A 20906-nucleotide genomic window follows, 5' to 3' on the forward strand; every position below is an offset into this window, starting at 1 on the left:
TTTAATCCTGTTTATATGAATTGTCATACAACCTCGACAAAGAAGTTTGGAGGCTGTGTAAAACATTTCAGTTTATATATTTACAAAAGTGAAACGTATCAGTTTGAAACTTTTACAGCGTCCCAACTTTTTTTGTAATTACGGTTTGACATTTCTTGATGTTTTATTTTTTTATGCTTCTGTGTGTTTATGTGAACATCCAGGTTGTTTTATACACGTATGAAATATAAATGTGACGTGTGTGTTGCTGTATTTTTATTTTTTTCCTATAAACGTTTTAGTAATCTCTGGTTTAACACTGTAATTGCACTCACAAACATCTCTCTTTTTTGTTTGTTTAATATTCTTTAAATGTGACATTTTGTCAGTCACTGTGCTATTTATACCCTCTGCATCTTGTGTTTAATCCATGATGAGCAACAGGTTCTTGTAACTCTACCACTGCATGCCCATGTAAAGAAAGGACAACGAGGACAATGGTGTGGTATAAAAAGGGACAGTGACACGGCTAGAGTTTGTTCTCGCAGCGGTGCACAGTTCATAGGTGAAGAACAGCTTCTGTGCAGGATTGTTGTAATTTGAAAGTTTATTTTCTCTAAAATTAAAGTTCAATCTTCAGTCTTTCTTGCGCAATAAGCAGGTGAGTAGATTTCAAGCATTATGCACTCTGTAGAATAACTCAGAGGCCTGCTGATGGTTTGCTTGTCTTTGCTTCAGGAGGAGAAAATGAGCACAGATGGGGAAATGTCAGTCTTCGGGCCGGCTGCCCACTTCCTCCGCAAGTCTGACCAGGAGAGGACGGAGGCTCAGTCTCGGCCGTTTGACAGCAAGACGGCGTGCTTTGTCAGCAGTGACAAGGAGCTGTATGTGAAGGCTGAGATCCAGGACAGGGAGGACGGCAAAGTCACTGTCAGGACTGTGGATGACAGAGTGGGTGGACTGAAGGGTCGAGATGATAAACTGACCTTTTATTAGACAGCGAACACACGCAGGGAATATGTTTCTCTTATGTTATACGAGCTGTCTGAGCGTGCGGGGCTTTAATCTTTTGTTATGTGGGAGGATTTTATGCAGCTTCAGGGTGTCTGTCTGTAAAACCTGCAATAAAAAATCAGCAGAATTTTATTATCAGCTGAGACTTTTAGTCTCCCCTGAAGCTCTTTGCACAGGAGAGATATTTTACAAGAAAATAAAAGTTTCTGGTGCCCACATTCGTCTAATCTTTATCTTCTGTCTGATGGTAAACTTTAAGCATCATATTCTGTTTTACTTCTGTTTTGCAGACTCTAACCGTCAGGGAGGACCAGGTGTTTCCCATGAACCCGCCCAAGTTTGATAAGATCGAGGACATGGTGATGATGACGCACCTGCACGAGCCGGCCGTGCTCTTCAACCTGAAGGAGAGATACGCAGCCTGGATGATCTACGTGAGTCTTTCAGCAAATATGAAGTCTAAAGCAGGGAGAAGCTTTAAAACATTAACCCTTGAAATGATCCCAGAGGGCATACATCTGTATTTATGCTTATTGTGATAATATTTCTTGGAGTATCTTCAAATGCTTCATATGAATAAAATCAGTACAATCTAAGCTAAAAGGTTATGTAAGTTTATAAACAGTAATAACTGACAAAAGTTTGGAAATTGAGCAATAAATTAAAAAATATATATACAAAGATCTGACAAACGAAATCAACACATATTGGTCCATGTTCTAAATATATCTATTTACGATTTTTAGATTTCTTTTAGAAGATAAAAGGCTATGTAAATCAGTAAGCCAGAGTCATTGATAATAAAAATATACAATAATCTGGCTATTTTTTCTCAAAATCAACTAAATAAACACAAAAAACATATTGATCCAAAATACTTCTAAATGCTGAAACATGAACTAAAATATTTCCTACAACTGCATAAGTTTCTATTGTTTCATCTGCAATATAAATATTCCCAAGTGCCTCCAGTGGTATTCCTGTTTATTGTGATGAATGACAAATTCCTGTTAATTCCTGTTAATTCCCATGGAAAGTTTCCAACTTTCCCTACAATCAACCCTATTTATAACACCGTTTAGCACTGTATGCAGCTGAACATAATAACGCCTTCACAAGTAGACAACATCAAGTAGTTGATGCCACAAAAAACAAAATGTTAGCTTTCTGCTGCAAGAAGAATGAATGCTCGAGCTATTCTATTATTATTATTATAGTTCAATCTATGTTTCAATTGGCTGTGTAATCATATTATCAAAAATATAAATCTCCAATTTTAATCAAGGGCACAGTCCAATTATATTTGGACATACATCAGCGTTTTGGTCATGTACCAGAAGCTGTCATAAACTTATATTTAATACATTTTTAAGCTACATTTAACATTGTTTTTAACTCTATTTTTTTAACTGGATGAAGGATTTTTCGTCATCAGTTGTCTGGATCTTGAGTTGAGAAACTAATGTTAGCAGTAACTCCACTCCAGTCCTTCCAGGACATCATGTAACCGCCGAATAACATCCGAGAAACAGCCATTTTTAACATGAAACTGCTTGGAGTGGTTTGATGAGGAGAATTTATAAAAGTCATGTGAATCAGGTGTTGTAATCTGATGATGGAAAGCCAGTAGGATTTATTGTCTTGGGAACTAGAATAGAATAGAATAGAATAGAATAGAATAGAATAGAATAGAATGCCTTTATTTTCACTATACACATGTACAATGAGATTTAAGAGCTGACTCCAGAAAGCAGTGCGACAATTAATAAAATACATAAAAGACATACAATATAAACACAAACATGCACCTATTTAGGCAAGTAAATGTAAAGAAAAAAAAATATATAAGATATAATGTAAAACATAGGTAAGAAAGGGAGGTAAGGTGCACAGTCTTCAATTCAATTTGCCATGATGCTATTTAGTGTTCATAAATATATTGCACATTGAAGGACAATTTATTGCACATTGCCGAAGAAATATTGCACAGTAAAGCAAAGGTTCCTGAGATATTTCAGTCTGAAAGATGCAGCTTTCCTTCTCCATGCAGACCTACTCCGGTCTGTTCTGTGTGACTGTTAATCCGTACAAGTGGCTGCCGGTCTACAACCCCGAGGTGGTTCGGGCCTACAGAGGGAAGAAGAGGATGGAGGTTCCTCCTCACATCTTCGCCCTGTCTGATAACGCCTACCAGTTCATGCTCACTGGTACGTTAGCAGCATGACTATCAACACAGCTAAATAATCTGATTAATTCTTTCATCATGCGTCTTCTTTTATGCCCTCAGATCGTGAAAACCAGTCGATTCTCATCACGTAAGTTTGTGTTTTGTTCATCTTTTATCACATGAAACGGTTGAAAATGTAAATTAAAAGTGTGGTTTTTTTTTTGTTTAGAGGAGAATCTGGAGCAGGAAAGACTGTCAACACCAAACGTGTGATTCAGTATTTTGCGACAATCGCAGTTTCTGCGGCAGACAAGAAGAAGGAGAGTAAAATGAAGGTGAGCTCAGGGTGAATTTTCAACAAGCGCTGCAGTTAGTAGAGTCAAGTTATTGTTTCCCAGAGAGGAGTGGGAGTCTGATTTACATGTTTTCTCTGCGACAGGGGACTCTGGAGGATCAGATCATCCAGGCCAACCCGCTGCTGGAAGCTTTTGGGAACGCCAAGACAATGAGGAACGACAACTCCTCTCGCTTTGTGAGTCACTGCTGCAGGGACTTCAGTTTGATTTGATTTGATAAGAATTCACTGTAAAATGTTTCTTTTATTTGTTGAACAGGGTAAATTTATCAGAATCCACTTTGGCACGACGGGGAAACTGGCATCTGCAGATATTGAAACATGTGCGTTTAAACATATTTTGTACAAAATATTAACAGCTGAGGTTGTTGCAAAACAAACTTAATTTTGCCTTTTCGTCCTTGAAGATCTGCTGGAGAAATCAAGAGTGACATTTCAGCTGTCGGCAGAGAGAAGTTATCATATTTTCTATCAGCTTACTTGCAACAAGAAGCCTGAACTGATCGGTAAGCTGATTAATAATTGTTTTACTTCATCTTTTTGTTGTTTTTGCTCAATTTTAGCTTGATTTCTCTCCTTTCAGACCTGCTTCTCATCACCACCAACCCCTATGACTACGCCTTCGTCAGTCAGGGGGAAATCAGCGTCAAAAGCATAAATGATGCTGATGAGTTGATGGCTACAGATGTGAGTTGACTCTGTTAAAACACACAAAGCTCTCAAAGTCCTGTCTTTTCAGATGCTTTACAAGCTTAATTTCCCGATTTTACAATGCAGGAGGCCATTGATATTCTGGGCTTCACTTCTGAGGAGAAAATGTCCATCTACAAACTGACCGGAGCTGTGATGCATTATGGGAACATGAAGTTCAAGCAGAAGCAGCGGGAGGAGCAGGCGGAGCCCGACGGCACTGAGGGTGAGGATCATCCAGCCAAATTAAAACAAATCATGCAAACAGCAAATACTGGAAGTAGAAAAATCCAGCAGATATCCGTTTTTTGTTTTTATTTGTTTTGCAGAAGCTGATAAAGCAGCATATCTGATGGGTCTGAACTCTGCTGACCTGCTGAAAAGTCTCTGTTACCCCAGAGTGAAGGTTGGAAATGAGTTTGTCACCAAAGGACAAAATGTTCAGCAGGTAAGACTTCTGTCAAACTGATATAATCCACTGCAGCCCATTCATTTGTTTAAATGTTGTCTTTCCCATAAGAATGGTCGAGTTAGGGTCTGCTTCACTTGCTGGCAGGTTGAGATGGTTGTTATCAGCCCATTTACAGGTCGCTTGCTGAAAACAAAGCAGTTATGTTTAGTTTAAAGCTACAAAACTTTTTCTCTAAGATAAGGACAAAAAAGCTTCCTGGTTAGGTATTTAAAAGACACTTTAAAAGGTATGGACCAGGCCCCAAAGATGATACTTATTGGATGATAGCATTTGAAATGGATAGCTGATCATCCATAAAGTTCGGAAATGTTTCGGAAAATGTTTCGGAAAATGTACAAAGCATTAATACATACTAAAAAAGGGCAAAAAAACTAAATTTGTAAAACCAAGATAAACAAATATAAAATGCATCACAATTAAGAATTAAAACTTTAAACAAGTGTGTTTCGTGGAGTGATTTAAAATTGGGTACTGACTCAATACGGCTGATATCAGGCAGTGCATTCCAACTCTGGAGGCTCTAAATAGTTATGTTAACATACAAGAAGTCAACATTGACTTTTGGTTTCACACGAGACGGTCCTGTGTTTGTATGACCTTTCTATCCACCTCACCCTTCTCCAAACACAGACTTTGTTGCTCTTTATACAACTTCTCCTGACTCCCTGCTTCACTCCTGCCATAATTACTATGGCCACAAGAGGTCATTGCTACAACAAATGTAAATAATGGGTCGTAATAAGCTGCTTGCAAAAACAAACTACAACAAACTATTTTTTAGGAAGAGACGGAAACTCATCAACCCATGAAATCTGTCTATGTCCAAATATTTTATCACTGCAGTGTGGTTTTATAAAGATGATGAAGAACTTTCCCTTTAACGTTCCCCCTTTCCAGGTGTACAACTCTATCGGTGCTCTCGCAAAATCCGTCTACGAGAAAATGTTTCTGTGGATGGTGATGAGAATCAATCAGCAGCTGGACACGAAACAGTCCAGACAACATTTCATCGGCGTCCTCGACATTGCTGGATTCGAGATCTTTGATGTGCGTGTTCAGAGACTGTATACTGTATCTTTTATCAGACTTTATCTCAAAGGAGGTATTCAAATATGATCTTCACTGTTTTGTCTTTAGTACAACAGTCTGGAGCAACTATGCATCAACTTCACCAACGAGAAGCTGCAACAGTTTTTCAACCACCACATGTTCGTGTTGGAGCAAGAGGAGTACAAGAAGGAAGGCATCGACTGGGAGTTCATTGACTTCGGCATGGACCTGGCCGCCTGCATCGAGCTCATTGAAAAGGTACCGTATACTGTGTTATTACATATAATAAGTGGAATTAAATGCTGTAACTGCAACATATTTTACTCAAGTTAAAGTCCTGTGAAAACACTCCACTTAAAGTAAAAATTCTGCATTCAAAACCCAAGTCTTCCACCCCCAATTATAGAGTACTGTGTTTGGCGTACAGGGGATTTTTAGGGGGAGATAGCAGGTCAAAAGTAGACGCTACATAGAACAACATAATCTGAAAGCTGAGAACCTAAAGATTAATTTTCATTCAGACATCTTGAGGTCAGAGGCCAAGGAACCCAAGGAATATGTTGTCATGTTGGTCTTTTTCTCTCTAAAATTTTCTTCTACTTCCCGACAAGATAGCATGACTTCCTCATATCTTCTTGCTTTAAAACTGAGGCCAATACAGCGTAAGAAAAAGCAAAAACTTGGCAAAAAGTTTGTGCATCGGAGCGCTAAGGGGCGAAGTAAAAGTATCAGCAAAATGTACAAAAAGTATGAAAAGTAAATGTATTAATTACGCAGTAAAATGTTCCTTGTCAGCTTTGTGATGATGCATTTTCCAGCTGATCAAAGATGGTTATTAAAAAGCTCATTTAGTTGAAGGAGTTGAATAATTTTCTTACATAAAGGAGTACTTCATCCTTCAGTTCCAAAATAAACATTGAGATTCATGGTTTTCTTTGGACAGGAAGGGGATGAAAAACCGTCATCTGTAAAGAAACTAAAGCTGTCAGAAACAATGAAGTTTGGAAAGAAGTTTAGTTCAACATTTACCTCTGAGATGTTGTGGGGTAGAAGAATAAAATCGTATAAAATGGAAATATTAAAAAAAAGCACCTTATACTAAAAGTTTGGTTTGTTTGGCAGCCGATGGGAATCTTCTCCATCCTTGAAGAAGAATGCATGTTCCCCAAGTCATCAGACACGTCTTTCAAGAACAAACTGTACGACCAACATCTGGGAAAGAACAACTGCTTCTTGAAGCCCAAAACAGTGAAAGGGAAACCAGAGGCTCACTTCAGTCTGATGCACTACGCCGGCACGGTGGACTACAATGTCACTGGCTGGCTGGAGAAGAACAAAGACCCTCTGAACGAGTCTGTGGTGCAGCTTTACCAGAAGTCGTCAGTGAAAACTCTCGCCATGTTCTACGCGAGCTTCTCTGGATCTGACGGTGAGTTCAGGTGTTCAAACACTGCAGGTTGTTACTGTGATAGCATCATAAATGAAACATTCCAGGTGAGTACTTGAGGTCAAAATAAAAGCAGTTTGAAGATGAATGAGATCGGAGTAAGAATAATGGGAGTAGAGATTGTGACCCACATTCATTTTCGGGTTTCTGGATGCAAACGGAGACAAATTGTACATGCAAAGAGAAAATTAATCTGTGTGTTAGTTCTAAATGTGTCATTATTATTAATGCAGAAGCAGCTGCAGGAGGAACTAAAAAAGGATCCAAGAAGAAGGGTGCATCGTTCCAAACTGTGTCAGCGCTGTTCAGGGTGAGAAGCCGTTTTTAGAAATATATTAAGGTCAAAAATGTTCTGAAATCTTTAAACACTTTTAGTCTTGTCACAATGAAAAGTCTTCAACTATCCTCAGGAGGTTTGTATGATATCTTGTGAAATCTGGCAGTTCTACTTTGTTACGTTTAGGCAGCAAAACTACTTGCACTCAGAAGAACTTATGGTCAACTTTTCAGGTTTACTCATTTAAATGACAGTTAAAAGGTCCATCAAAATGAGTTAAGTTATTCTTACATAAATTTAAGCACTTAAATAAAATAAAATTCAAATTAATAGACTACAACACATGTATCTAACTATCGCTAATAGATTCTAAACTTTAATTACATTAATAAAGTTTATGTAATTAATAAAATTAATAATAATGTGAAAGTCTACGAAAGTGCAGCTGAGACTGATGAGAATGTATTGGACAACTTAAATTGTTGACCAGATGGTGGCGCTAGATGAAAAGTAAAAGGACAATAAAGTTATTAAAATTAATCCTGATGGGAACGTGAATGTCTGTACCAAATTTTGTGGCAATCCATCCAATAGTTGTTGAGATAATATTAATAGATGTTTAACTAAAAACCATGAATGTGAACCAGAGCAGCACCAAATCTTTAAGGCTCTTCTTGTGACGAACATAAATGTTTGTACAATATATAATGGAAATCCAGATATTATTAGATGGCTAAAACTAATGTATTGTTGAAAAACTGAAAATGAAATCAGGATCTTGTCTCCAGAAACTGATTTGAAATGACTGAAAAGTTATAAACAAAACATTCCTAGTTCTGATGTAAGAGAGAAAAGTTTGACACTTTTTTTGTCAAATAAACATTTTGCACACAAAGCTTGTTGCTTTTCTTGTCCATACAGGAGAATCTGGGGAAGCTCATGACGAACCTGAGGAGCACTCATCCTCACTTTGTGCGCTGCTTGATTCCAAATGAGACCAAAACACCAGGTAGCTCTCATCATCCATTATAACACACATATACTATAAAACAACATGAATAAAACTAACTATTGCTTTCATCAGGTGAGATGGAAAACCCGCTGGTGATCCACCAACTCCGCTGCAACGGCGTGCTGGAGGGTATCCGGATCTGCAGGAAAGGATTTCCCAGCAGAATCCTCTACGGAGACTTTAAGCAGAGGTGAATAAAGCTTCACGTTTAAATATTTAATAGTGTTTAGTCTCATATTCAGACTTGTTCTCCCTGCTGCTGCAGATACAGGATCCTGAACGCCAGCGCCGTTCCAGAGGGACAGTTCATGGACAACAAAAAGGCTGCAGAGAAGCTGCTCGGCTCGATCGACGTGGATCACACGCAGTACAAGTTCGGACACACCAAGGTGGGTTTGAATAGGGTCATTTTTTTAATTTAAATACATCACCATGAAACTTCCCAAGTTTGTAATTTACATTAGGACAAATTTATTTTGCGTTAAACATTTTCTGAAATTTTATGTTTAGATATGCAAATGAGGTGTGAATTCATTAAATATATGCTAATTTGCATATATTTCCAGGACAGAAATCTGAACATAAAGCAAATTTCAAAGTTATTATTTTATTTTGTTGATATGTTAGATTAAACATTTTCTACAGAAGGATATCATGTTATCATATCATAAAATACACTGTCAAATACCATTAAAAAAAAAATGTCATCATGTTTTCAGGAACAAAATATTCCATAAATATGGATATGAATGATATATAGACAAACCCCTCTATACAAACCTTCAGAATATAGTAGTAATAAAACTGGTAAGTTTGGTGTCAGTAAGTGGAGCTGAAGTTGAGATTTATGAGAAAAAACAAATTTTGAGATAAACGGACTTTAAAGGTTTTTATACATTGGAATGGAAATTACTATTTAAAGATAAAACAATGAATCTAATTCACATTGACAGCAATATGGAACATGTAACAGAACATGCTCTCACAGGAGAGTGGGAGCTTTCTAACAAAGGTTTTAGACTCCGCTCACGGTACTACTGGCTTTTGTTCTGGATGTTTTCTTTCTGCTATTGTGAAAGAAGACATGTAATGGAAGAAAAATAGCCCAAAACCTCAAAAGAGTGTGTCTCAAAGAATGAATAAGCTGCACAGATTAATATTAACTTTTTTATTTTCAGGTGTTTTTTAAAGCTGGTCTGCTTGGCGCTCTGGAGGAAATGAGAGATGAGCGGCTGGCTCAGGTGGTGACGTCCACTCAGGCTCTGTGTCGCGGCTACATCGTTCGACTGGAGTACCAGAAGATGATGGCCAGAAAGTATAAATATTTACTGCTTTAATGCTGCAATTTTGCATGTTTGCATGTAGAAATAATAATTTATCGTCAATTTTACACTAAATGGGATCATATTTTACTAAATAAACATCATGCTGTATTGAAGAAGATTTGAAACTAATGATTGAAACCATAAACTCATTATGAGAATGTTTATTGAGGTCACAAATCAAGTGAGTGAGTAGGCTCATTGACTTACATACAAACTGTTGAGTCTCCCCCTGTTAGAAAGAATGCAGGTTTAAGGCTCTTCAGCATTGGCCTCACTGTTCAGGCCCAGAGGTTGCTGATTACGTACTAGTGGACTAAACTGTTTTTTGTGTGTGCCTAAAACAGTGAAATTTAGGTTAAATAATTACCGGAATCAGCATAAAAATCCAGCATGTGTAATATATGTTTATGTATGGAGTGTAAACCAAATTTCCATAAATATTACCAAGGATATGACCTCAGCATTTGGAGCTACAGCCAAAAACAAATGTACTAGATCTTCAAATCTGTAAATGAGGGCAACATGCAGAAACTCACCATTATTGTTTTCCTGTTGGTAGAATTTAATTTGAATGAGAGAGGAAAGTCGTTTTTTCTCAATTGCTCCTCAAGTTCTTGGTTGTGAATGATTTGATGACAGTGTTTTGTGTAGCTTTAGTCCCACAATAGAGGCTGAAACCTGCAGAGTAAAACTAATCCAAAGCTCCACTGTGACAGGGAGGCAATCTACACCATCCAGTATAATTTCCGCTCCTTCATGAACGTGAAACACTGGCCCTGGATGAAGCTGTATTTCAAGCTCAAACCTCTCCTGAAGAGCGCCGAAGCTGAGAAGGAAATGGCCCAGATGAAGGTGGATTTCACCAAACTCAAAGAAGATCTGGCCAAATCAGAAAACCGGCGGCGGGAACTGGAGGAGAAAATGGTCTCAGTGGTGCAAGAGAAGAACGATCTTGTGCTGCAAGTCCAGTCGGTAAGTTAAACCTCAGAGAGAAAGCCACAAATCCTGCACGAATATTGCTATTTGAAGTGTCTTTCAGCTCTTAAATTGGTGCACAAACTTGATAACAGGAGGCAGACAATCTGCTGGACGCAGAGGAGAGGTGTGAAGGACTCATCAAGAGTAAGATCCAGCTGGAGGCCAAGCTGAAGGAGGTGACGGAGAGGCTGGAGGACGAGGAGGAGGTGAACGCCGAGATCACGGCCAAGAAGAGGAAGTTGGAGGATGAGTGCTCCGAGCTGAAGAGGGACATCGACGATCTGGAGCTCACTTTGACCAAAGTTGAGAAGGAGAAACACGCCACAGAAAACAAGGTAATGACTTTGATTATCTAAAATCTGAGTGTCGTCATCTTTAAGGAGAAACTGTGACATCTGATGTTTACTATGTCTTTAGGTGAAAAACCTGACTGAAGAACTCATGAGTCAGGATGAAAACATCACCAAACTGTCGAAGGAGAAGCGGGAGCTGCAGGAGGCGCATCAGCAGACGCTTGATGACCTGCAGGCAGAGGAGGACAAGATCAACTCTCTGACCAAAGCCAAGACCAAACTGGAGCAGCAGGTGGACGAGGTAAGTCTCTGCACATCTGGATGGAGGAAAGACTCAGATCATTGCTTTAATAATGCACAATATGTAATCTTCTGCCACAAGGGGCCTCTTAATCAAATCAATAACAAAAGACGGAGGTTTGTTCAGCACATTTTAACTAGGAGCTGAATCATCCTGGAGGTCTCCTCTCCAAAAAAAAAAAAAATCTAAAAAGTGTTGACTAAAACTTGATATAACGATAATTTATTTCATTCTTCTGGTAGACAACCACAGCTGATATGCAAGAAAATGAAACAGACCTCAACTGATTAAAATTACACATTTCTCTCAAAATTATTGGGTAACTTTTGAGATAATGTGAGTAAGTCAACAAAATATATGACATAAGTCTGGTTGTTTTTGTACATTCATGAAAGTTTGTATGTTTTTAGGTGGAGGGTTCACTGGAACAAGAGAAGAAGGTCCGTATGGATCTGGAGAGAGCCAAGAGGAAGCTGGAGGGAGATCTGAAACTGGCTCATGAGTCCATCATGGATCTGGAGAACGAGAAGCAGCAGCTGGACGAAAAGCTGAAAAAGTGAGTCAGTCCCAACTAAAGTTTTCTCTTTCTATATATAAGTTGGTCACAGCTTCTCATGTTGCACCTCTCCTGTTTAATAATGCCAATACATATTAACATTACTCCAACATTACTGCCTTACAATGATTTTTGATGGATTTAATGACTCCACTTCACAGGAAAGACTTTGAGTTGTCTCAGCTGCAGTCGAAGGTGGAAGACGAACAGGTTCTGGGTGTTCAGCTGCAGAAGAAAATAAAAGAGCTGCAGGTGAAGAATTCTCTCTCATGCTTTGGTTTGAAAGCTAAACTAGAAAAGGCAGCAATGAGAATTTCCTGCCCATCATAGCGAGCCAAACTTCATCCAGAAAACGAGCATTTTAAAAGTTGTTTGTTTTTCGTCTTGCAGACAGAACTGACAAAGCATAAATTCAGACTTTTCACTCATCAGCATCATGTTATAGGTAATTCTGCATCCTTATGAAAAACATTTATACGTTTATATTGGAAAAATATAGTAACTGAACAGTCATTGTGATCACCAGATTTGAATAGGGGCCTGTTGGTTCAAACAAACTAAAAAAAAAAGTAACTTTAACTTCAGTGCGTCAATTTTTTTTGTAACCAACATAACTACATCACATGGTATTTACGCTGTCCTCGTAACTATGTCTGTTTTTGCATTTATATGCTTTTGTTTAACTTTTTTAATTACGTTTTAACGCCTAAGCAGAAACCTTTTAGCCCTATCCTCAGAGAAGTAGTTTTGCTGCATAAATCTATCGAACTAGTAGCCTCGATTCTGTGCTTAAATCTAACAAAAGTGACATTGAGGCCATTGAAAGGGCAAGAAGATATATTGTATGTATTTGAATGGGATGATAACGGACAAACAGAGAGACAAATGCATGCAGGAACACACGACCAAATGCATAATTTTTTTCAGGATAAATATCGGCATCTTCTCTTCTTCCCCAGGCTCGAATCGAGGAGCTGGAGGAGGAAATCGAGTGCGAGCGTTCGGCTCGAGCCAAAGTGGAGAAGCAGAGGTGTGAACTGTCCCGAGAGCTGGAGGAGGTCAGCGAGCGGCTGGAGGAGGCCGGAGGAGCCTCCGCCGCTCAGGCCGAGATGAACAAGAAGCGAGAAGCCGAGTTCCTCAAGCTGCGGCGAGAGCTGGAGGAGTCCTCGCTGCAGCACGACGCCACGTCCGCCGCTCTGCGGAAGAAGCACGCCGACAGCGCGGCTGAACTTGGAGAACAGCTGGACAACATCCAGAGAGTCCGACAGAAACTGGAGAAGGAGAAGAGCGAGTTAAAGCTGGAGATCGACGACTTAGCGAGCAATATGGAAACTGTAGCCAAAGCAAAAGTGGGTCATCAAATTCTTTGTGATGTTTCTGTGCAGCTGAATGTAAAGATGTAACAAGTGCATGTTTTCCTTTTCAAATTTCAAGATTAATTTAGAGAAAATGTGCCGTTCGCTCGAAGATCAACTGACTGAGGTGAAAACCAAAGAGGAGGAGAATCACAGGCTGATAAACGACCTGTCGAGCCAGAATGCTCGGCTGCAGACAGAAAACGGTGAGAAATATTTGATCATACCTGAGCAGTCGTCACAAACGCTCACAGATGAGGTCGTGCTAATTGATTTTACGCTTGTCATCCAGGTGAAATGTCTCGCCAGCTGGAAGAAAAAGAGTCCTTAATGTCGCAGCTGACGCGTGGAAAACAAGCTTTTATTCAGCAGATCGAGGAGCTGAGAAGACTTCACGAGGAGGAGTTGAAGGTAAAAGACGAGCACGATTAAAGGTTTTAAAGTTTAAAGATATAGCTACATGTTGATGTTTATTTCTTTAAAGGCGAAAAACTCCCTGGCTCACAGTCTGCAGTCGTCTCGCCACGACTGCGAGCTGCTCAGAGAGCAGTACGAGGAGGAGCAGGAGGCCAAAGCCGAGCTGCAGCGCTGCCTGTCCAAAGCCAACAGCGAGGTCGCTCAGTGGAGGACGAAATATGAGACGGATGCCATCCAACGCACCGAGGAGCTCGAGGAGGCAAAGTAAGAAAAATCCCCACACAGTTTGAAAAGTAGATCCTCATGAGATCTCATGATGTGTGTTGTCCCGCAGGAGGAAGCTGGCGCTGCGGCTGCAGGACGCAGAAGAAGCCGTGGAGGCTGTCAACTCCAAGTGTTCGTCTCTGGAGAAGACGAAGCAGCGGCTGCAGGGAGAGGTGGAGGACCTCATGATGGACGTGGAACGATCCAATGCTGCTGCTGCCGCGCTGGACAAGAAGCAGAGGAACTTTGACAAGGTTTAGAGACCGAAAATGTCATGCAAAATGCTGGCTTGATTAGTACTTGAAATGTTTAGTTTCTGGTATTTAATGAAACTACACAAGAAGCAACTGGAGACCCCAATTTGAACATGCTACAAGTGTGTACTGCAAGGAATATTAGGAATATTTAGAAAGTTCAGTCTAAAAGCTGACAATATCATGGAACACAATACTCTTTCTTTAGCAAATAAAATGGTATGCATATAGCTTTTTTTGGGGGGGGGGGGGGGGGGCACTCCAGTGCTAAATGAACATCATGCTGTATTGAATAAGACTTGAAACTTACAATTCATACCATACACTTATGAGAATGTTTACTGAGGTCATAAATCAAGGGAGAAGTAGGGTAATTTCAGACAAATCTGACTTCTTTTTGCAACCAGTGGAGTCGCCTCCTGCTGGCCGTTGATAAGAATGCAGGTTTAAAGCACTTGTGCATGGTTTTATTGTGGTTTTGGCCAAGTGTCCCTTGGAAATAATCAGGTCCTTGGACCCTACATTTTCTAGGACATGACTGATTTCTGCTGTAAAAAGTGACAGGTTTCAGATATTGAGCTTTAATATGTCTCAGGTTGTGGCTGAGTGGAAGCAGAAGCACGAGGAAGGTCTGGCGGAGCTGGAGTCGGCTGTTAAAGAGGGGCGCTGTTTGGGCACTGAGAACTTCAAGATGAAGAATTCCTTTGAGGAATGTCTGGAACAACTGGAGACGCTCAAACGGGAAAACAAAAACCTGCAACGTATGTCTGTGCCCTCCTAATATTGAGACATAAAACAATAATTTCAATGCAGAAAAGTGAGAAATTATGCTTCCGTTAACAGAGGAAATAATGGATCTGACTGAGCAGCTTGGGGAGACAGGGAAAACCATCCACGAGCTGGAGAAATCAAAGAAACAGGCTGAGCAGGAGAAGCTGGAGGCTCAGGCTGCTCTGGAGGAGGCAGAGGTGAGTAAAAAAATCATAATAATATATATTAGAACTTCATTAGTATGACTGTTGATCACATGTGGACTCAGGCCTCTCTGGAGCACAACGAGTCCAGGATCCTGCGAGTCCAGTTGGAGCTGAATCAGGTGAAGTCCGAGGTGGACAAGAAGGTGGCGGAGAAGGAAGAAGAGATCGATCAGCTGAAGAGGAACAGCCAGCGAGTCATTGACACCATGCAGAGTAACTTGGACGCCGAGGTGCGCAGCAGGAACGACGCTCTGAGGGTGAAGAAGAAGATGGAGGGAGACCTGAACGAGATGGAGATCCAGCTGAGTCACGCCAACAGGCAGGCGGCCGAGTCCCAGAAACAGCTGAGGAACCTGCAGATCCAGCTCAAGGTGAGGAACGTGTAGAGACTGAGGAATGTTTTCTTTAATTAGCAACCTGGTCTCACCCAGTCTGCATCTGCAACATGTGCAATGGATACACCAAAATCCAATTTTGCATGCATAGAATAATTAACCCAGTCTCATCAGTCTGCGTGCAAATAACACAACTTTACCCTCCTATTTTGCATGCAAATGATACGCACTGGAGATTTTGTAAAAATAGCACCCCTACCAGTTGCAGGACTATGTCACTTCCAGCATTTACATGCATTTATTTATTTTTTAAATTGTTTTTTAGAACGCCAAACCAGGATGTTTTTTGCCCTCACCTTAGAGAAGTCCTGCAACCGGTAGAGTCGTATTATTTCTCAACACAAGTCACTTAAAACTGTTTTTTTTGTTTTCTATTGGTAAAAGTTATGGGAAACACTTGATACTGTTATGATTTTGCTTGCATAAAATATGTGTTTCTTAGGACATTGTAAGGTTCATAAAAAAAAACGTCCTGGTTTGGTGTTGTAAAGGACAGTTTAAACAGTAAATAAATTATGTTAATGCTGTAAGTGAAGTAGTTACGAGGACAATGTGGCTACTGGGAGTGACATAGTTACTTGTTTTTTCACATGGGACATGTAAAGTCCAGGGCTTGTTTGACCAAACTTTTTTGTTTTATACTCTGCCTCGGCGTCATTTATTATAACCACGGTTGCTAGAGGGTGCCAAAAACTCCAAGAGTAAACATTGGGCAGACTGGCATATCATATGGATGCAAAATTCGATTGTGGTATCTGCATTGCACATAATTTAAAAGTGTAAAGTTGTGTTATTTTATGCTATTTGAGTGAGAATGACACTGTTTTCATTCTGCTGTGCAGGAAGTTCAGATCCACATGGACGACACTGTGAGAAACAGCGAGGACATGAAGGAGCAGGTCGCCATCTCCGAGCGCAGGAGCAACCTCATGCAGGCGGAGATGGAGGAGGTCAGAGCGGCTCTGGAGCAAACGGAGAGGAGCCGCAAGCTGGCGGAGCAGGAGCTGCTGGACGCCAGCGAGAGGGTGCAGCTGCTGCACACACAGGTTCAAGAACACCCTCATTTACCTGCAATTTTAGTCTCTTAGGACTCATTTACACTGGATGTTATGGCTTGACATGACTGGAAGTAGGGTCATTTCAGACAAATCTGACTTCTTTTTGAAACCAGTGGTGTCGCCCCCTGCTGGCCGTTGAAAAGAATGCAACTTTAAGGCACTTGCATTGTTTTGTTGTGGGTTTTGGCTGAGTGTCCCTTGGAAATAATCAGGTACTTGGAAAATAAATTCACAAGGACATGACTGCTTTCTGCTGTAAAAAAAAAAGTTGATTGAGGTGTCTTAATAATAAAAATAATAATTAATAATAGTTAATATTATTTGTTACAGAACACCAGTCTGCTCAACGGTCGGAAGAAGCTGGAAGCGGATCTTTCTCACATTCAGGGAGAGATGGATGACAGCGTCCAAGCATCCAGGAACGCCGAAGAGAAAGCCAAGAAGGCCATCACTGATGTGAGAGTCTTAAATAATTATCTTAAGTGTCTCCTGCAATAAAAATCAGTCTAATCAATGTTCCTAACAACGTATTTCAGGCTGCCATGATGGCTGAGGAGCTGAAGAAGGAGCAGGACACCAGTGCTCACCTGGAGAGGATGAAGAAGAACCTGGAGGTGACGGTCAAAGACCTGCAGCAGAGACTCGACGAGGCGGAGAACCTCGCCTTGAAGGGCGGGAAGAAGCAGCTGCAGAAGCTGGAAGCAAGGGTAACATAATGAACTTTAATCTATATATCATGCTTTATTATTATCTGTTGAAACCTCTGTAGTACTGTAAAATCTGCTACTTTATTCAAAGAAAAAAAACTGTCGATATTTCCTGCAGCTTGTCTGTTTTCTTTATGCAATCATTTAAATAAATGTTTTGTGTTGATTTCAGGTGCGAGAGCTGGAGAACGAGCTGGAAGCAGAGCAGAAACACGGCTCGGACGCTGTGAAAGGAGCTCGCAAACTGGAGCGCAAGATTAAAGAGCTCACCTATCAGGTAAAACCACACTGCATTGTTTGTTTTTAGTGTCAAGCCAAGTCAAGTCAATTTTATTTATATAGCCTTTACAGACTGTACATGGTACGACACCCTCTGTCCTTAGACCCTCACATCGGCCAGGGAAAAACTCCTCAAAAAACCCTTTTAACAGGGAAAAAGAAGAAGAAACCTCAGGGAGAGAGACAGAGGAGGGATCCATCTCCCAGAACAGACAGACGTGCAATAGATGTTGTTGTACAGGACAGATAAACAGAGTAGAATAGAGTAGATAGAGGTTGAAGGGGGAGAGGGAGGGACGATAGAGAGAGACGGTTGAGAGGGAGAGAGAGACAGAGAGGAGCAGGAGTTCTGGGAGGAGACAGCAGCAGGTGATGAAGTGCCACCATTGGCCAGTAGTGATACGGTGAGTGTAGAGGGGACCAGGAGAGGAGCATTCCCATCTGGGGCCGAACCAGATCCACAGCAGTGAGACCAGCAGGAGTGATGCCGAGCAGGACCACAGCTCCACACCCTGTGAAAGAGAGAGCAAAGAGGTTTCCCTGAGGTTTCTTCTTCTTTTTCCCTACTAAAAGGGTTTTTTTGAGGAGTTTTTCCCTGGCCGATGTGAGGGTCTAAGGACAGAGGATGTCGTATCATGTACAGTCTGTGAAGCCCTTTGAGGCAAATCTGTGATTTGTGATTTTGGGCTATATAAATAAAATTGATTTGATTTGATTTGATTTGAAAGAAAAGTGCAAGTACTCTGGGAAAATACAAGCTTGTGTCATGTATTATTGGGACATCAGAAAGAGAGATGAAAAGAGGGGCCCGGTGTATTGTGTCCCCCGACACATTGGGCCTATAGCGGCATAACTAGGGGCTGGTCCAAGGCCGGTCTCAGCCAGCCCTAACTATAGGCTTTGTCAAAGAGGAAAGTTTTAAGTTTACTCTTAAATAAAGAGAGGGTGTCTGCCTCCCGTACTGAGACTGGGAGATGATTTTGGAAGAGTAGTGCTCTAGAAGGGTAATATGGAACTATGAGTTCTTTAAGATATGATAGTGCCTGACCATTTAGTGCTTTGTAAGTAGTGGTCAACAGTGGAGGAAGAAATATTCTATGGAAATGAAAAAAAAAGATGAAAACTTAACCTTGTAATAAAAAAAGATCTTGTCAGTCAATATATTGACTTTCAAAATAATCACATAAAAATTCAAAATAATAACTTAGTATCTCAAAAATAATGAGATAGAATTTCAAAATAATTACTTAATATTAAATATAATGACATAAAAATTCAAAATAATAACTTGATATCTCAAAAATAATGACTTATAATTTCAAAATAATGACTTAGAATTTCAAAATAATAACTTGATATCTCAAAACTAATGACTTAGTATTTCAAAAATAACAACTTAAAATCTCATAATATTGAAAAAAAATCACAAATTAGTATCTCAAAAGGAGAGTTTTCTCTACATATGAAGCATCCTTCAGTTTATCACAAATCTTCAAAATTAACATATCTGGAGATTTTTACTGGACAGGAGAAACTAAAAACTGCAATATATAACTTGAGATGTAGCAGAGCAGAAGTATAAACCTTTATAAAATGCAAAAAACTGAAGTAAAGTACCTTGCATGTGTTTTTTATTTGTGTGTAAGTTTTTTGTTTTTCTCTTGAATTTGAGTCTGACGAAGACAAGAAGAACGTGACGAGACTTCAGGATCTGGTGGATAAATTCCAGCTGAAGGTCAAAGCGTACAAGAGGCAGGCTGAAGAAGCTGTAAGAGGCTTTTTATTCTCATTGAAACATCGTTGAAGGTTTATTTTTTTACTTACGAATGAGCTGCTTGGTGTCTCACAGGAGGAGCAGGCCAACACTCATTTGACCAAGCTGAGGAAGGTGCAGCACGAGCTGGAGGAGGCGACAGAGCGCGCAGACATCGCCGAGTCTCAGGTCAACAAGATGAAGGTCAAGAGCCGAGAAATGGGGAAGGTGAGTCAGTCAGTCGGCTTCAGGCAACACACTGAATCTTATAAATAATGGTAATGTATGTCTGTTTTTCTCGTTTATCAGGTGAAAGAGAGTGGAGAGTAAATCTGTGGATCGGCTGTGTCTCTGAAGCTCAGCTAGTGTGCAACATACTCTTAACCAAATATCTGTTTATTTCTTCTTTTAAAGCCATTATGTGTACATTTATTAGATTTTACACTTTTTAAGTATTTTTGATGGCCCAAGTTGTTTCAGTCCAAATTAACTGCAAATTTTAACCAAATTTCCAGAAAATCAGCAAAAGAAAATGCAATTTAATGTCAGTTTCTGTCCACTACTGTCATTTAATGATTAGGATTTGAGTCCATCAAGATGTGTTATTTATGTAAGGGAGATTAAAGTGTTTTACATTTGTTGCATTTTGTTTATCGATAAACCACTTTTTCCCTCCTCCTCTAAGTGTAAAATCTTTTTTGCAAAATAAGGACTTTGGACTTAGGGTTCAAGTTCATCGACATAAAAAGCTGGTGGTGCTAATTCTCCAGTCAGGTGCCGTTAAATTGTTGCAAAAGAAGAAGCACTCCAGTGCAGAATACATGATTTTTCAAAGTTTTTCTAATTGATTTTATCACATAAATGCAGCCTCTGGAACATGAAAACAATACAGCTTGTAAATAAGAAAAGCTTGTCTACCATACACTTTTAGAACAAATTATTTTCTGATCTGTCTACATATAATGTTAATTTGTCCACATTTTGTTTTCTTTTCTTTCTGTGTTACTTTGTGATGTGGTTTTTCATTGATATAATTGTGGAACTAAGTTGCCTAACCCTGACTTATGTTATTTACATTTTTTTTTTAGAAAACATGAGATATTGTATTTCTGTTTGTTTCACGTATTAATGTAAAGAAGGTCTCCTTCACTAGTTACATTTGTTTTTATCGATTAACCAATTTTCCCCAGTTCTTTAAGCATACTATTTTATTGCAAAATTATAACTTTTCTTTCTTTGAAAATTTTCTTGAATTCCTACGTATATCTTTCGGTGTGCAAATGGGGAAAAAGCACAAAAATAAGTAAATATAAAACAACAAACTCAGGAGTTATTTAAAAAAAATCCACTAGAGGGAGACAACGTATTTTTCTTTTAAAATCTACACATAGTGGCTTTAAATATTTATTCAAATATGGTGTTGTTTGCACTGTGGTAGTGGATGTATGTTGCAAATATAATTTAAATAAAATCTAAAAACACCCCCCTCTCACTCTTTGATTTATTGTAATGATCTAGAGTATTATGTATA

At 39.6% G+C, this 20906-nt stretch overlaps 1 protein-coding gene across 1 annotated transcript; it reads left to right on the forward strand.

Annotated features, from left to right (window-relative positions):
• Nucleotides 1–726: 726 nt before the first annotated feature.
• On the forward strand, nucleotides 727–20863 carry LOC131983476 (myosin-4-like). Its single transcript, XM_059348195.1, has 39 exons — nucleotides 727–930; nucleotides 1284–1427; nucleotides 3044–3200; nucleotides 3281–3308; nucleotides 3390–3495; nucleotides 3600–3692; nucleotides 3775–3838; nucleotides 3923–4021; nucleotides 4099–4202; nucleotides 4293–4431; nucleotides 4535–4653; nucleotides 5575–5724; nucleotides 5815–5985; nucleotides 6850–7156; nucleotides 7408–7484; nucleotides 8373–8460; nucleotides 8536–8653; nucleotides 8729–8852; nucleotides 9642–9778; nucleotides 10505–10760; nucleotides 10859–11101; nucleotides 11184–11360; nucleotides 11771–11916; nucleotides 12078–12168; nucleotides 12876–13265; nucleotides 13351–13477; nucleotides 13564–13682; nucleotides 13756–13952; nucleotides 14023–14206; nucleotides 14802–14967; nucleotides 15050–15174; nucleotides 15246–15554; nucleotides 16421–16624; nucleotides 16967–17092; nucleotides 17173–17343; nucleotides 17516–17620; nucleotides 19295–19390; nucleotides 19472–19603; nucleotides 19685–20863. The coding sequence occupies exons 1-39, from the start codon at nucleotides 727–729 to the stop codon at nucleotides 19703–19705; spliced, it is 5814 nt and encodes a 1937-aa protein (XP_059204178.1). The 3' UTR covers nucleotides 19706–20863.
• The last annotated feature ends 43 nt before the right edge of the window (nucleotides 20864–20906 follow it).

Source organism: Centropristis striata, chromosome 13 (genome assembly GCF_030273125.1).
Source record: "Centropristis striata isolate RG_2023a ecotype Rhode Island chromosome 13, C.striata_1.0, whole genome shotgun sequence".
Taxonomy (NCBI): domain Eukaryota; kingdom Metazoa; phylum Chordata; class Actinopteri; order Perciformes; family Serranidae; genus Centropristis; species Centropristis striata.

Bases quoted from the DNA above. Each gene is read 5' to 3' on its own strand.
- LOC131983476 (XM_059348195.1), top strand. From the start codon at position 727: ATGAGCACAGATGGGGAAATGTCAGTCTTCGGGCCGGCTGCCCACTTC. The intron at 4,432-4,534 runs GTGAGGATCATC...TTTGTTTTGCAG, and splicing joins GGAGCCCGACGGCACTGAGG to AAGCTGATAAAGCAGCATAT. The intron at 5,725-5,814 runs GTGCGTGTTCAG...TTTTGTCTTTAG, and splicing joins CTGGATTCGAGATCTTTGAT to TACAACAGTCTGGAGCAACT.